General features: G+C 48.0%; 1 protein-coding gene across 3 annotated transcripts in view; it reads right to left on the bottom strand.

Annotated features, from left to right (window-relative positions):
- The window catches only part of GLP1R (glucagon like peptide 1 receptor), a 43,078-nt gene that overhangs the window by 16,448 nt on the left and 13,629 nt on the right, over positions 1 to 13,001 (bottom strand). For all 3 annotated transcript variants that reach the window (XR_001885109.1, XR_001885110.1, XM_017870156.1), the window contains exons 4-7: positions 8,762 to 8,880; positions 8,292 to 8,398; positions 1,923 to 2,076; positions 1,159 to 1,318 (exon numbers count right to left, since the gene is read on the bottom strand). Coding sequence is in view for 1 of the 3 variants with exons in the window: in XM_017870156.1 (XP_017725645.1) it covers positions 1,159 to 1,318; positions 1,923 to 2,076; positions 8,292 to 8,398; positions 8,762 to 8,880 (540 nt within the window). In the remaining 2 variants the exon portion in view is untranslated. The remainder of the gene's footprint in view (positions 1 to 1,158; positions 1,319 to 1,922; positions 2,077 to 8,291; positions 8,399 to 8,761; positions 8,881 to 13,001) is intronic.

The raw sequence follows: 13,001 nt of genomic DNA, 5'->3' as shown, positions 1-13,001 counted from the left end.
AGCAGAGTGGCTGAGGAACACCAGTAACAATAAATGAAGTGCAAGGACAGGGGATGGAGAGCTTGAGAGGGCGGAGAGCACAGAACCACGAGGGCCGGTGGCCTGAGGCACTTTCCTGAAGAGGCAGCGGACCCCGTGGTGTGGGAAGGATGCTCCCTGAACATTCCTGCATGGAGAACAGCCTTGCAAAGGCCCGGGGGCAGGACCAGTCAGGGAAGAGGAGTCTGGATGTGACTCAGCTGGGAAGTCCCTGGAGGTCGGTGACAGTGGCAGCCGCGGTCAGAGCAGCATGAGGTGGGCGCATGAAGGAAGGAGGAGTGAATGAAGGAGTGGCAAGCAGGGCGGGGGATGGTGTGGAACAGGACAACTACCGTGGATTCAATGACAGATTAGGGAGGGCACAGGGCAGGGCCTATTCTCTGGGCACCGTCGCCCCCTCCAGAAAGGCCTGTTGCATGTTTTCCCAGGGGTGAAGGGGATCCAGCCCCCTGCCCAACCCCAACACTGCCCCTCATTACAATCCCACGTGGTGAGAGGCAGAAGCACAACCAGAAATGTTCCAGCAAAAAAAAAGACACAATGGTTCTTGGCAAACTTTTTTGGCTAGAACATTTCCAGCTGGGCTCCAGGCACATCCGCCGTCCACCCTTTCCTTGGCTGGCCTCTGGTCCCCCTGCCCCACCATACCTGGCTCTCCTGTGAGCCCTCCTCTCCACCCTCATGTGACAGAGCACCAGCAGGCTCCCCCGAGCCATGCCCCTGACCTCTTGATCCCCTCCCCACCTTGAGGCCCAGGACTCACCATTTCCCTCAGGTCCTCGGGCTGCCCAGGACTGGGTGTGAACTTATGTCCCCATGTGGTCTTAAGAGGACAGTGCATACCTCCAATGGTATGCATGATAGTGGTAGAGGGCGGTGTTTGGCCACATGGGGTGGAGGCTTCCATTAAGGGAGGAGAGTTATGCAGAGGAGGGGAGGACCATAACCCCCTACAGCATCTTAACAGCCCACGGGCAGAAGGTCCTGTGCCCAGGAAGGGGGCTACCCAGTGGGCCCTGCCCCTTGCTCAGCAGTGCGTTCCAAGTACCATGTTAGAAGAGGGATCAAGGTCTCCCACCCCCATACCACAGGTTCGGGGTGGGTGACGGTGGGCCTTACCCCAGCCTACGCTCACATAGAGCCTGAAGATTCGTTGCTCAGAGAAGACCGAGAAGGCCAGCAGCGTGTACAGGTACACGCCCTCCACCAAGAGCCAGTAGTAATTGGCCGCCACACAGTATTGCATGAGCAGAAACACCACGCGGCAGCCCAGAGAGTCCTGAGGGTAGAGGAAGGGTTGTCGTGGGGACAGCAGCTCTGCCCTCTGCCTCTCTTGATACCATTCCCCATCCTGCTCCAGCCACTATCCTGCCATGGTTAATGCAGGAGGAGATAGCTCACATCTCTGGCTAGGGATAGTGCTAAGGACTTTATCTGCTTTAGTGCATCGAATCCTCATTATCCTGATTGGAAGAGAGTAATATTATCCCCTCCACAGGTGAGAAGTAAGTGGCTTCTCACTTATTTCTCAGCCTCAGAGAAGTAAGTGAGTTGCCTAAAAGTGTACAGATAGTAAGTGCCAGAGCTGGGATTCAAACCCAAGTGTGTCTCCAAAGAGTACTCATTTGTGTCAGACTGGGAATTCCCGAGGGCAGTGTCTCCTCCCTTAGACTGGGGGCTCCCCAAGGCAGACTGCCTCTCTCAGCAGACTGGAGGGTCCCAAGGTGAACTGCCTCTCCCATCAGACTAGGGGCTCCCAAAGCCTTCCTGGCTAGGACTGGTCAGCTCTTGCCTTCCCCTGTCCCAGGCCTGGCTAGGGTGGCAGAGGCAGGCCTCCTCCAACCACCCATCGCTCCCAAGGTGGTCCTGGATGCACCACACACCTGGTAGGAGAGGAGCCCATCCCACTGGTGCTGCTGGGCGGCCGTGCTGTACATCCACTTGAGGGCTGCGTCCTTGATGAAGACAGACAATGCTCGCAGGATGAAGGATGCAAACAGGTTCAGGTGGATGTAGTTCCGGGTGCAGTGCAGGTGTCTGAGGGAGAAAGCAGGGCCCTTCCCTGGCAAGGCAGCCAATGGTTCCGCTCTACAACCCCAGGCTCTCAAGCTAACACACACATCAGGTATGTTTCTGGCCCTGGGGTTGTGCATGTGTCCTCTTCTGTGAATACCCTTATTCCCCATCATCGTGAAAACCCTCTGTCCAACTCAAATCCTGCCTCTCCATGAAGACTTCCGCTGTGTGGTCACTGCCCCCTCCTCCCATCCACATTCTATCCTTCTCTCTGCAGCATCCCCTCTTACACAAAGTCATGCATAACCGAAGAGATTCATGCACGAGGATCAGTTTCCCCAGCGGGAACATTGCTTCTTCACGACAGGGCCACATCTTAAACGCCTCACAGAGGCAGACCAGGACTAGGCACTTGGTAGGAATTCAGAAACTACTGGATAGTTTTAACATCCTTTCATGTGAAAATGTGTAGCAAATTGAAAGTACAGGGGCATTTCTTAACCTAATAAAGGCTATTTACCTAACCAGGAGCAAATATCAATCCTAACTGAGAAACCCTGGGAGCATTTCCTCTGAAATCAGGAACAAAATAAGGATGTCTGTTATCACTGCTTCCAGTCAACATTGTAACTACAGATCCTGCCCACGATAATAAGGCAAGGGAATAATGTACAAGAATTGGAAGTAAACAAAATGGTTATTATTTGTAGATGATAGATTATCTTCATAGAAAATTGAAGAAATCTACAAATTATTAGAACTAATAAGACAGTTTAGCAAGGTTGCTGATAAGTATGTTTGTATATGCCTGTGTTAAAAAAATTTAAAGTAAACGTTTGAAAATAATTCATTTGCAATATTTTAAATTAACTACCTTGAAATGAGTCTAACAGAAGATGGGTAAGATATCGATGGAGAATTTTATGAACCTTGCTTAAAATCATTAGTGAAGACTTAAATTAGTGGGAAACAGATACATCACATTCACAGGTAGAAAAACTCGCTATCTTAAAGGAGTCAAGTCTCTCCATACTAATAAAATTCTAACTTATTTTAAAGTAGAACTTTAACAACTTATAAAGAAGAGCCAGAGCTAAGAATATTCCAGACACTCCTAAAGAATCACAGAGGAGGAGATTTTGCTATATGATTTCTAGTAAATTTACAGTAGTTAAGACACGGTGGTATTGGGATAGGGAAAGATAAACAGCCTAACAGAAAAAAACCGTAGGTGGCTGAAACCAACCCACTCGTATATGGAGCCTTGCTACATGGAAGGGCAGTCATTGCAAACCAACAGGGAAGGAAAGGCGATCAATAAATGGTACTCAGGCAGCTAATTTCACATATAGAAAAAAAAATGAAATCCTTTATTTATATCATACACAAATATGAATTCCAAGCAGATCAAAGAACCATAAGGAAGAGCAAAACTCTGAAACTTGCAGAAAATATAGGTGGCCATCTTTATGACACTAGGGTAAGGAAATATTTCTTTTCTTTCTTTCTTTCTTTTTTTTTTTGAGACAGTCTCGCTCTGTTGCCCAGGCTGGAGTTCAGTGACGTGATCTTGGCTCACTGCAAGCTCCGCCTCCCGGTTTCAAGCCATTCTCCTGCCTCAGCCGCCACGCCCGGCTAATTTTTTTGCATTTTTAATGGAGATGGGGTTTCACCGTGTTAGCCAGGATGGTCTCGATCTCCTGACCTCGTGATCCGCCCACCTCGGCCTCCCAAAGTGCTGGGATTACAGGCTTGAACCACCGTGCCTGGCCAAGGAAAGACTTCTTAATAAGACTGTCCACAATTTGTTCTTTGGAAAAAAACGAAAAATTTTAAACCAATCAATAAAATTAACTGTTATCAATTGGTAAATCTTTATTGATAAATTTTATTTATCAATACTAAATTGATAAACTGTATTCCATTAAAATGAAGAACTACTGTGCAGAAAACACCATAAAATGAGTGAAAAAATAAGCCACAGACTAAAGAGAGGGTAAATTCTGGATTAGTATCCAGAATATATAATGAATATGTAAAATAGAAAAGAAAAATCCAAATAAGCCAATGAAAAAGTAAGCAAAGGATATGAAAAAGCAATTCACAGAATAAATCATGAAAAAAATGCTTGATCTCTCTGGGAATCTGGAATATGCAAATTAAAATCATAAGGCAGTTTCAGATACTTCAGGTTAGCAACAATTAAGTCTGAAAACACTAAACATTGGTGATAAGGCCAGACAAAGGAAGCTCTCTTTTATTACTGGTGAGAGGGTAAACTGGTGTGACCACTGTGAAGAGCAACTTAACAATACCTAGTAAAATTGTAAAAGCAGGTGGTAGTCAGACCTGGCAATTCTACTCCTAGGTATATGCCCCAGAGAAATACACAAGTAAGAATGCACATTGCACCAACATTTGTAATTCAGAAAGACAAAAAGAGAACAACTCAAATGTTCATTAAAAGGTTAACAGATAAACTGTGCTCTATTATACAGTGGAATATGGAATGGTGGTCAAAAATCCACAAAACAGGACTACTTGTGTCAATGTGAATGAATCTCATACAAACATAATGTTGGACCAAAAAATTACAGGAAAATATTTCTATGATTTGAATGTTGTGTTCCTCCAAAATTCATGATAAAACTTAATCCTTAATGCAATAATAGTATTAAGAGGTGAAGCCTCCAGAAGATGATTAGATCATGAGGGCTCTGCTCTCAAGAATGGGATTCGTGCCCTTATAAAAGAGGCCTATGTGAGTTTGTGAGCCCTTTTGCCTTCTGTGATGTGAGGGCATAGTGTTCACTCCTTCCCCACCATGTGAGGACACAGTGAGAAGACACCATCTCAGAAGCAGAGAGCAGGCCCCTTACTAAACATCAAACTGCTGGTGTCTTGATCTTGGGCTTCCCACCCTCTAAATTGTGAGAGATAAATTTCTATTATCCAAAAATTACCAAGTCTAAGGTATTTTGTTATAACAGCAGACACACACTAAGACAGAAATTGGTACTGAGAGTGGGTAGCCGTGAAACAAATAACTAAAAACGTAGAAGTAGCTGTGGAATTGGGTGGTGGGCTAGAAAAAGGTCTATATTTCCATAAATGGGCCATACAAGGTGATTCCGGTGAGAGCTCAGAAGAAGATGAGAGCTATGTAGAAAATTTCAATCTTTGTAGAGATTATCTAAGTGGTTGTGAACATAATAATGGTAGAAATATGAACACTAAAGCCCATTCTGATGAGGTCTGAGATAGAAATGAGGAGCATTGCATTAGAAACTGGAGGAAAGGCCATCTTTGTCATAAAGTGGTAAAGAATTTGGCTGAATTGTGTCTATAACCAAGTGTTTTGTGGGAGAAAAGACGAGCAATGAAATAGAATATTTGGTGGAAGAAATCTCTAAGCAAAGTGTTGAGGGTACAGCATGGCTTCTCTTGACTGCTTATAGCAAAATGTGGGAGGAGAGAAATGAAAGATGGAATTTATAATCAAAAGAGAAGAAGAACTTAAAGATTTGGAAAATTCTCAGTCTGGCCATATTGTAAAGAATGCAAAAGCATGTTCAGGAGACAATGCCAAGGGTGTGGCCAAGTGAACATTTAATAAGCTTAGTATGGATAGAGGAAAGGCAGGTGCCATTCATCCAGAAAGTGGAAGAATGACCGTGAATGCATTTCAGAGATCTTTAGGCCCAGATGTCAGGGTCTTGAGAGCAGAACAGTTTTGGGGGAGGAGCCCAGGACACTGTGAGACATTGGAACTCACTGCTCAGGGCCACCTCCTGTCTCTGCTCCCTACACTGGGGTGCAGTGCTCCTTGGCCACCCTAGCTGTGGCTCAAGTGGGCCCAGGTATAACTCAGGCCATCCCTCTGGAGGACATAGCAGTAAACCTTGGCAGTGCCCATGTGGTGCTAACTCTACACACACAGAGTGCAAGAGCTATAGGGAACATAGCTGCTTCTTTGAAATCCAGGAAGACCTAGATTTCAAAGGATATCCTGGAAAGCCTCAGGGCCTGGGCAGAGTGGAGGTTTCTAATAAATTTATAGTAGTTAAGGCACAGGGGCGGGGCCGCTACAGAGAGTCCTGACTAGGGCAATGACTAGCAGAGTCATGGGGGACAAGATTCTCTCCCAAGACCCCAGACTGGTAGAGCCCCCAGCACACAACTCCAGCCTGAGAGAGCTGCCACATGAGCTGAATCCAGCAAAGCTGTGGGAGTGGGGCTTCGGGGAGACTTGGGGACCCAACTCCCACCTCTATATCAGGAAGGCAGGACACTGAGTCAAAGAAGATTATTCTCAAGCTTGAAGATTTGATCTTGTTTGTCCTGTTAAGTCTGGATTTACTTGGGACCAGTTACCCCTTTCTTCCTATTTCTCCCTTTTTTGATTTTAATTTTAATTCTTTATTTTGTTTCAGATAAAAAATAAACAATTGTATTTATTTAATGGTCTCTTACATTGCTCAGGCTGGTCTCCAATCTCTAGCCTCAAGCAGGCTTCCCACCTTAGCCTCTCAATTAGCTAGGATTACAGGCATGAGCCACCACACCCAACCCTTATTGCTCCCTTTTGAAATGAGAATGTCCATCCTATAAAATGAGAATGTCTGCCCCACAATTTCATTTTGGAAGCACATAACTTCGGTGATTTCATAAGTTCACAGCTAGAGAGAAATTTCCTTCAGGAGGAATCATCCCTTGAGTCTCACCCGTACCTGGTTTAAATGATACTTTAGACCTGGTTTAGATGAGACTTTGGACTTAGACTTTACAGTTAATACTGGGATGAATTAAGACTTTGGGGCCATTGGGATTAAATGAATGCATTTTGTATGTGAGAAGGACAGGAATTGGGGGGCCAGGGGCAGAATGCTATGGTTGGAATGTTGTGTCACTCCAAAATTCATGTTGAAACTTAGTCCCCAAGGCAATAGTATGAAAAGGTGAGGCCTTCAGGTGATTCGGTTGATGAAGGCTCTGCCCTCACGAATGGGATTAGTACCTTATAAAAGAGACCTGAGGGTGTTTATGAGAGTTTTTCACCCATTTGCCCTTCTGCCATGTGAGGACACAGTGAGAAGGTGTCATCTTGGAAAGAGAGGACGAGCATTTACTAGACATGGAATCTGCTGGTGCCTTGATCTTGGACTTCACAGCCTTCAGAATCATGAGGAATATATTTCTGTTATTTAGAAATTACCCAGTCTAAGGTATTTTGCTATAGCAGCAGGAAACGACTAAGACAAATATGTTCAACACACTATTAAAAATACACAGAACCTTGCTGTATATTTCTATAGCTACTCACAAATGTGGTAAAAGTTACAAGGAAATGTTTGGGAATTCAAAGAGGCACATTCAGGGCTTACCTCTGAGGGGCGGAGGGCAGGGAGAGGGATGTGATCAGAGAGGGTTGCCCAGAGAAGTGTAACTATGAGATGTGTTATTTCTTCGGCTGGATGGTATGTGCATGAATGATCATAATATCAGTCAGTCATTGCATTTTTGAATCGCTGGAATAATTCGTAATAAAAGAGGAGAATATTCATTGAGTGAATGCATTTATTGAGCACCGTGTGCCCAGGACTGTGCCAGGTGCCTTGAAGGTGGGAGGGGGAATGCCACCTCTCCTGCTCTTGCTGCCTGGTGTCCCGAGGTCTCATTCTCTCAGAATCCCTCCCTTCTTTGAACCCAGTCCCCCAGGCCCACCTCCACCAAGTACAGAGGAGTGGGAAGAACCTGATACTCTGTTCCCAGTTCCTAGTTTGGAAGGAACATCTCATCTAGGTTAGACCTAAGGAGGAACTTTTCCACTGGGGCTGAAAAGCCCCAAAGGGAGGAGGATCTCTAGTCTCCAAGATCTTTTCTAAAATCATACTGACTTCTGAATTATTAAAGTTCCATATGTTCATTGGAGAAGATCTCCTGGGATTTTCTGTAATCCCATCACCGACAGTTAAGGTTTTGAGGTTGGTGGTGCATGTGTGGTATTTTTGTTCTTTTTTGCAGTACATACGCACACATTTACATAGTGGAGGCTAGACTAAGAACACAGTATCATATCCTGTGTTTTCAACCTCATATTCTATGGTCAGGGCTCTCTAGAGAGCTCTTAAGAGAAGGAAGAATGTGCTGCGCTGTTGCTTTGATTTGGTGTTGGGCTGCTTCTCTCCTCTATCTGGGGGAGTTAGGATGAAGCGGCCCCGTCCGGGCTACCTTACCTGAAGCCAAGGAGGATCGCAGAGGCGATAACCAGAGCAGAGAAGGAGAGTGCGTAGCCCACCGTGTAGATGATGTAGAGGGACAGGAGCTGCTCCTCCGGGGAGCTCTGTGGCACACAGGGGACATAAGTGTACACGGGCAGCCCATGGCCCTCTTCCCATAACCTTCCTTCCCATGGGACAGAGGCAGAGTTGGGGCCCCAACTCAGGACTCACCAGAGATACCGGGACCAAGAAAGAGAATAACCGTAACCTACAGCGATGGTTCTTGGATATCTCGGGCCCTGTTCCAAGGCCAGAGAGGTGAATACACACCACCTTTGTCCACAAAGCATGGTGTACAAAGCCCGCAGAGGCAAGGGGATGGATGAAATGACCGCAGATGCCCCCACCAAAGCCAAGGGTTTTTGCTCCAGTGAGGCCAGGACACGGCTCCCCGCTCCCTGGCTCAGAACCCCGCCTCAACTCACTCTTTCCCCTCGCTTGGACTCCTCACACTCCGACAGGTCCCTCCAGGGCAGGCTGGAGTTGTCCTTCTGCAGCCAGAGGCCTTCAGCTGTGCAGAACCGGTACACATGGCCCTGCGGCACTGGGGTGGGGAGACCTGGCCCTGAGCCTCAGCCCAGAATAGGGCAGCCTGCCCAGTGTTAGATGCCCCCCTTCCTCCCCAAACCTGAGGGCTATCCCTGCTCCCCCAGAATGGACCACTCTGAGTTAGTGACATCCTTTTCCCTTCTTTACACACACACACACACACACACACACACCTGGACCTTCCTCTCCTGACATATACCCTGTTGGTCCAGGGACAAGATGGGGTCACCACAGTAGGGGCTCCTCAGCTCCACCCTCAGCCCTGCCTCTCAGCCACCCTAGGACACAGTTTAATGAATTCATGCCTTTGAGATGAGATGAGTTTAGCTCACTTCCATGTCCCTGCCTTAAGCTTCAAATCACACTACTGACAAGGTCTGGCACCAACCAGCAGCAGTCACTCGCTATTTCTGATTTTCAGGACTCAGCGCCCACCTCCCTCCCACACTCCTTGGGGAGAGCAGACCCTGGGAACAAGGTTAACACTGAGTTCCCAAGAGAAGGGAAGGGAGGCAGAGCACCAATCTGAGGGAGAGAGAGAGAGAGAGAGAGAGAGAGAGAGAGAGAGAGAGAGAGAGAGAGAGAGAGCCCTGCCCATAAGAAGTCCTAATCTGATGGAGGAGACACAGACCTACCTGCAAGGACCTCCAGGTCTAAAAGGAGTACACAGCCTCATGGATATATGCAGCCTTGGCCTTTGGAGATCCCCCATAGAAAAGGGGAAGACCCAGCTCCTACCTTCATGTAGACTCTAATTATATGTTGGAAATGGAGATAGCTCTTGGAGAGAGGGAAGGATCCAGCCCCTGTCCTCAGGGAACTCCCCTGTCTGAGGATGGTGGCACCGTCCCTGGCTTCAGAGAATCAAGACTCACACAAAAAAGACAAAAAGGACCTCAGAAAGGAACAGCATAGATGGAAACCAACAGAGATCAAACACAGGCCCTGCAGAGGCGAGGTGGGGCATTGCCTGTGCCCATTCACATCCCAGCAGAGGCTGTCCCCCGCCATGCCCCATGTCCACCTACCAGGGAGATGGCTGGCCTGTGGCCTCAGGTTTGATGTGAGGCTGATAGAGGCCACTGCTTATTTGCGTCCAGGAGGAAATGCTTCATTCCTAGCCTCCCTGCAGGGGAACTTAAGTTTGACACCAGGGCCAATGAACTTGGGACAAAGGGCACAGTGAGAGGGTATGGGAGACATTGACCTGTAGGGAGCACAGGGGGACCAAGAAGGGAAGCTGCAGGCGGAACGAACTTTAAAAGAGTTCAACATTCTAAAAGACTAGAAGATTTTTTAAAGACCAGCTTTCCCAGCTGTGGGAGGAAGGAGGGAATGAAGGACAGAGAATGGAGAAGACACCAGAGGCCCATGGAGGGTAGTGACTGGTCAGTGTTCATGTGGAGAGACAGCAGTCAAAACTGGGTCTTGGCTGGGCGTGGTGACTCATGCCTGTAATCCTAGCACTTTGGGAGGCTGAGGCAGGTGGATTGCCTGAGCTCAAGAGTTCGAGACCAGCCCAGGCAACACAGCGAAACCCCATCTCTACTAAAATACTAAAAATTAGCTGGGTATGGTGGTGCGCTCCTGTAGTCCCAGATACTCAGGAAGCCGAGGCACAAAAATCACTTGAACTTGGGAGGCGGAGGTTGTAGGGTTGTAGTGAGTTAAGATCGAGCCACTGCAATCCAGCCTGGGCAACAGAGTGAGACTCTGTCTCAAAAAAAAAAAAAAAAAAAAAAAAAAACTGGGTCTCCTGAGAAGAGGCTTTATTAAAGTGTGGTGGTGTGTGTGTGTGTGTGTGTGTGTGTGAGATAGGGACTGTGGCAGCCCCAGGGCCTGACCCTCAGGGGTGCAGGACAGGGGCAACCATCTAGTCTGGGGGTTCTATTTTTCGCCCCAGCAAAAAATGTGGCAGGGACAACTTTACTGCAGAGTCCGATGACAGCCCTCTTCCAGCACTGTCAGCAAGGCTTGCCAATGGACCTTGCCCTTCCCTAACCCTGATCCCAGACACCAGGACAGCCTCCCTGCTCTTTCTTCTTCTCCTTCCCAGCTCCTTTCCCAGACAAACCCTGAACCAGGTCCCTCTTCAAGACACAGAAATTGTCTGGTAACCCAGTGGGGAGAGTCAGCTTGCGGCATGACTCCTTCTGGAAGAACCTGTATTTTAAAGATACTTCACCTGGGAGGAAAATAAAAACCTGAAAATCTAATGGTGAAACTGACAGCAGTGGGAACGATGGTGTTCCAATACCCTTCAAAAGCATTTATGAACAAAATCAGGCGTATCCCCAACGGCAGAGAAGGGGACGTCTGATTTTAGCAATGTGAAGGGCCCCTCTCAAGCCCCCAGATGCCTCTCTTATCTGCTGCATGGATGCCTGAGATTCTTCACTGGGGCCAAGTCTTCTGACATGAGGAAAAATCAGTGTTCTCCTGTAGATACCCCCAAAAGCAGTGATGGGAACCTGAGCTGACTCCATGCAGAATGAGATGGTGTCAGAGCCTGCTCTAGCACCCTGCTTTGATGGGAGGAAATGGGGAGAAAGGAAGAAGGTTGAGGGGCCAGGGAAAAGAAGACACAGCCATGGAACCGCTGGCACACAAAACAGCTAAAGACCCACATACCCAGGACTCAGTCTGCAACCATGTGATGATAGTAAGAACCACTTCCCACAGCTGGCACAGGACCTGGCATACAGTAGGCACTGCCTTGTTGCAGGTTCCCTCACAACATGCTCCTTATACGCTCTTTCCATAGGCTGTGCCTTCACAGAACCAGTTTTTGAACACCTACTGTACACCTGACACCTTTGAACATTATAACCACCTTTCAAGGTAGGAATGGTTAGTCCCATTTTACAGATGAAGAAACTGAGCCTCTGAGTAGCCATGTGACTTTCCTAAGATCATCAACTAGAAAGTAGCAGAGTCAAGACTAAAACCCCCCAGCTCTTTGCCTCCAGAGGCCTAAAGTTAGCGGCCAAACTTGCTGTTAATAGGAAAGAATGTGGCATGTGCCATTCTCCTCTGCCCTTCCTCTGGGCTCAGATTTCTCAACATTCAGTCTCCTCCCAGCAGGCCCCCTTGCCAGTGCAGACCCCCGGCAGCTGCACCATTCCCGTGCCCTCTGTTCAGAGCCAGTTGGGAGGGTGGGGAGGTGGTGTGTGCACAGATGTGTGCATTACCGGCACAGAGTCAAAGGATCACTGTGTCCCTCACTCAGCAAGCCTGTGCGAGTGCATCTGTCAATTACCCTTCATTAGCATCAAATATTAAAAGCCAGACTGGTTCCTGGCTGGGCCCATGATCCCCAGACGCCCATCTTGGCTGGAGGTGGGGTGGGTCAGGCATAGCCCTACTTATCAGCCCGGCTTTATCTGGCTTGGGAGGAGCTGGTAAATCACAGCCAGGGATTTGGCTCAAGGCTTGTCAACACAGGGAGGCAGCCCGGCAGCCACAGGCCAGGAGGCCCAGGGATATTTCATTAAGCCAGACCCTGCTGCTGGAAATAAAACCCCCAATTAAACACTTCCCCTCCCGGAAGCTGATGCGGCGCCTGTAATCAAGCTAACAGCCGCCCTTCCACGTGGGTGCTGGCACTCAGGGCCATGGAGAGCTGCTCATGAATCCATTAGCTCCTGCACCCTGGCAACGACGTGGCCAGCAAGGACTACTGGGCCCCATTTTACAGATGCGGAAGCTGAGACTCAGAGAGGCCAGGCACAGGGCCTCCCAAGGGAGTGAGATGAGGGTCAAAGGCCAGGCTCAAAATGAAGGCATCAGCTCGGGGCCAGGGTGAAGGGTACTGTAGAGCATCAGGGCTTAGGAGAAGGAGCTCAGGTTCTGAACAACACAGACCCAAGTTCAAATCCTGGTTCTGCCTTCAACCAGCTGTGGGATGTTGGGCATGTCCCTTCACATCCTCAGGCCTCAGTTTCTTTATCTGTAAAATGGGAAGCATTATGACTTCCCAGAAGATAAAACATGTGAAATGCCCAGTACATAGTAGACCTTTGAAACATCCTCCCCGATGCCAGTTTCTTGAAGGGGCACTTCTTCACTAAGACTGGAGATGGACACACCAGTTAGAATGGCAATCATTAAAAGTCA

This window comes from Rhinopithecus bieti, unplaced genomic scaffold (assembly GCF_001698545.2).
Source record: "Rhinopithecus bieti isolate Rb0 unplaced genomic scaffold, ASM169854v2 scaffold_4553, whole genome shotgun sequence".
NCBI classification, from domain to species: Eukaryota; Metazoa; Chordata; class Mammalia; order Primates; family Cercopithecidae; genus Rhinopithecus; species Rhinopithecus bieti.
The sequence above is the reverse complement of the archived record's forward strand: the minus strand, read 5'-3'. Positions and strand labels throughout refer to the sequence as shown.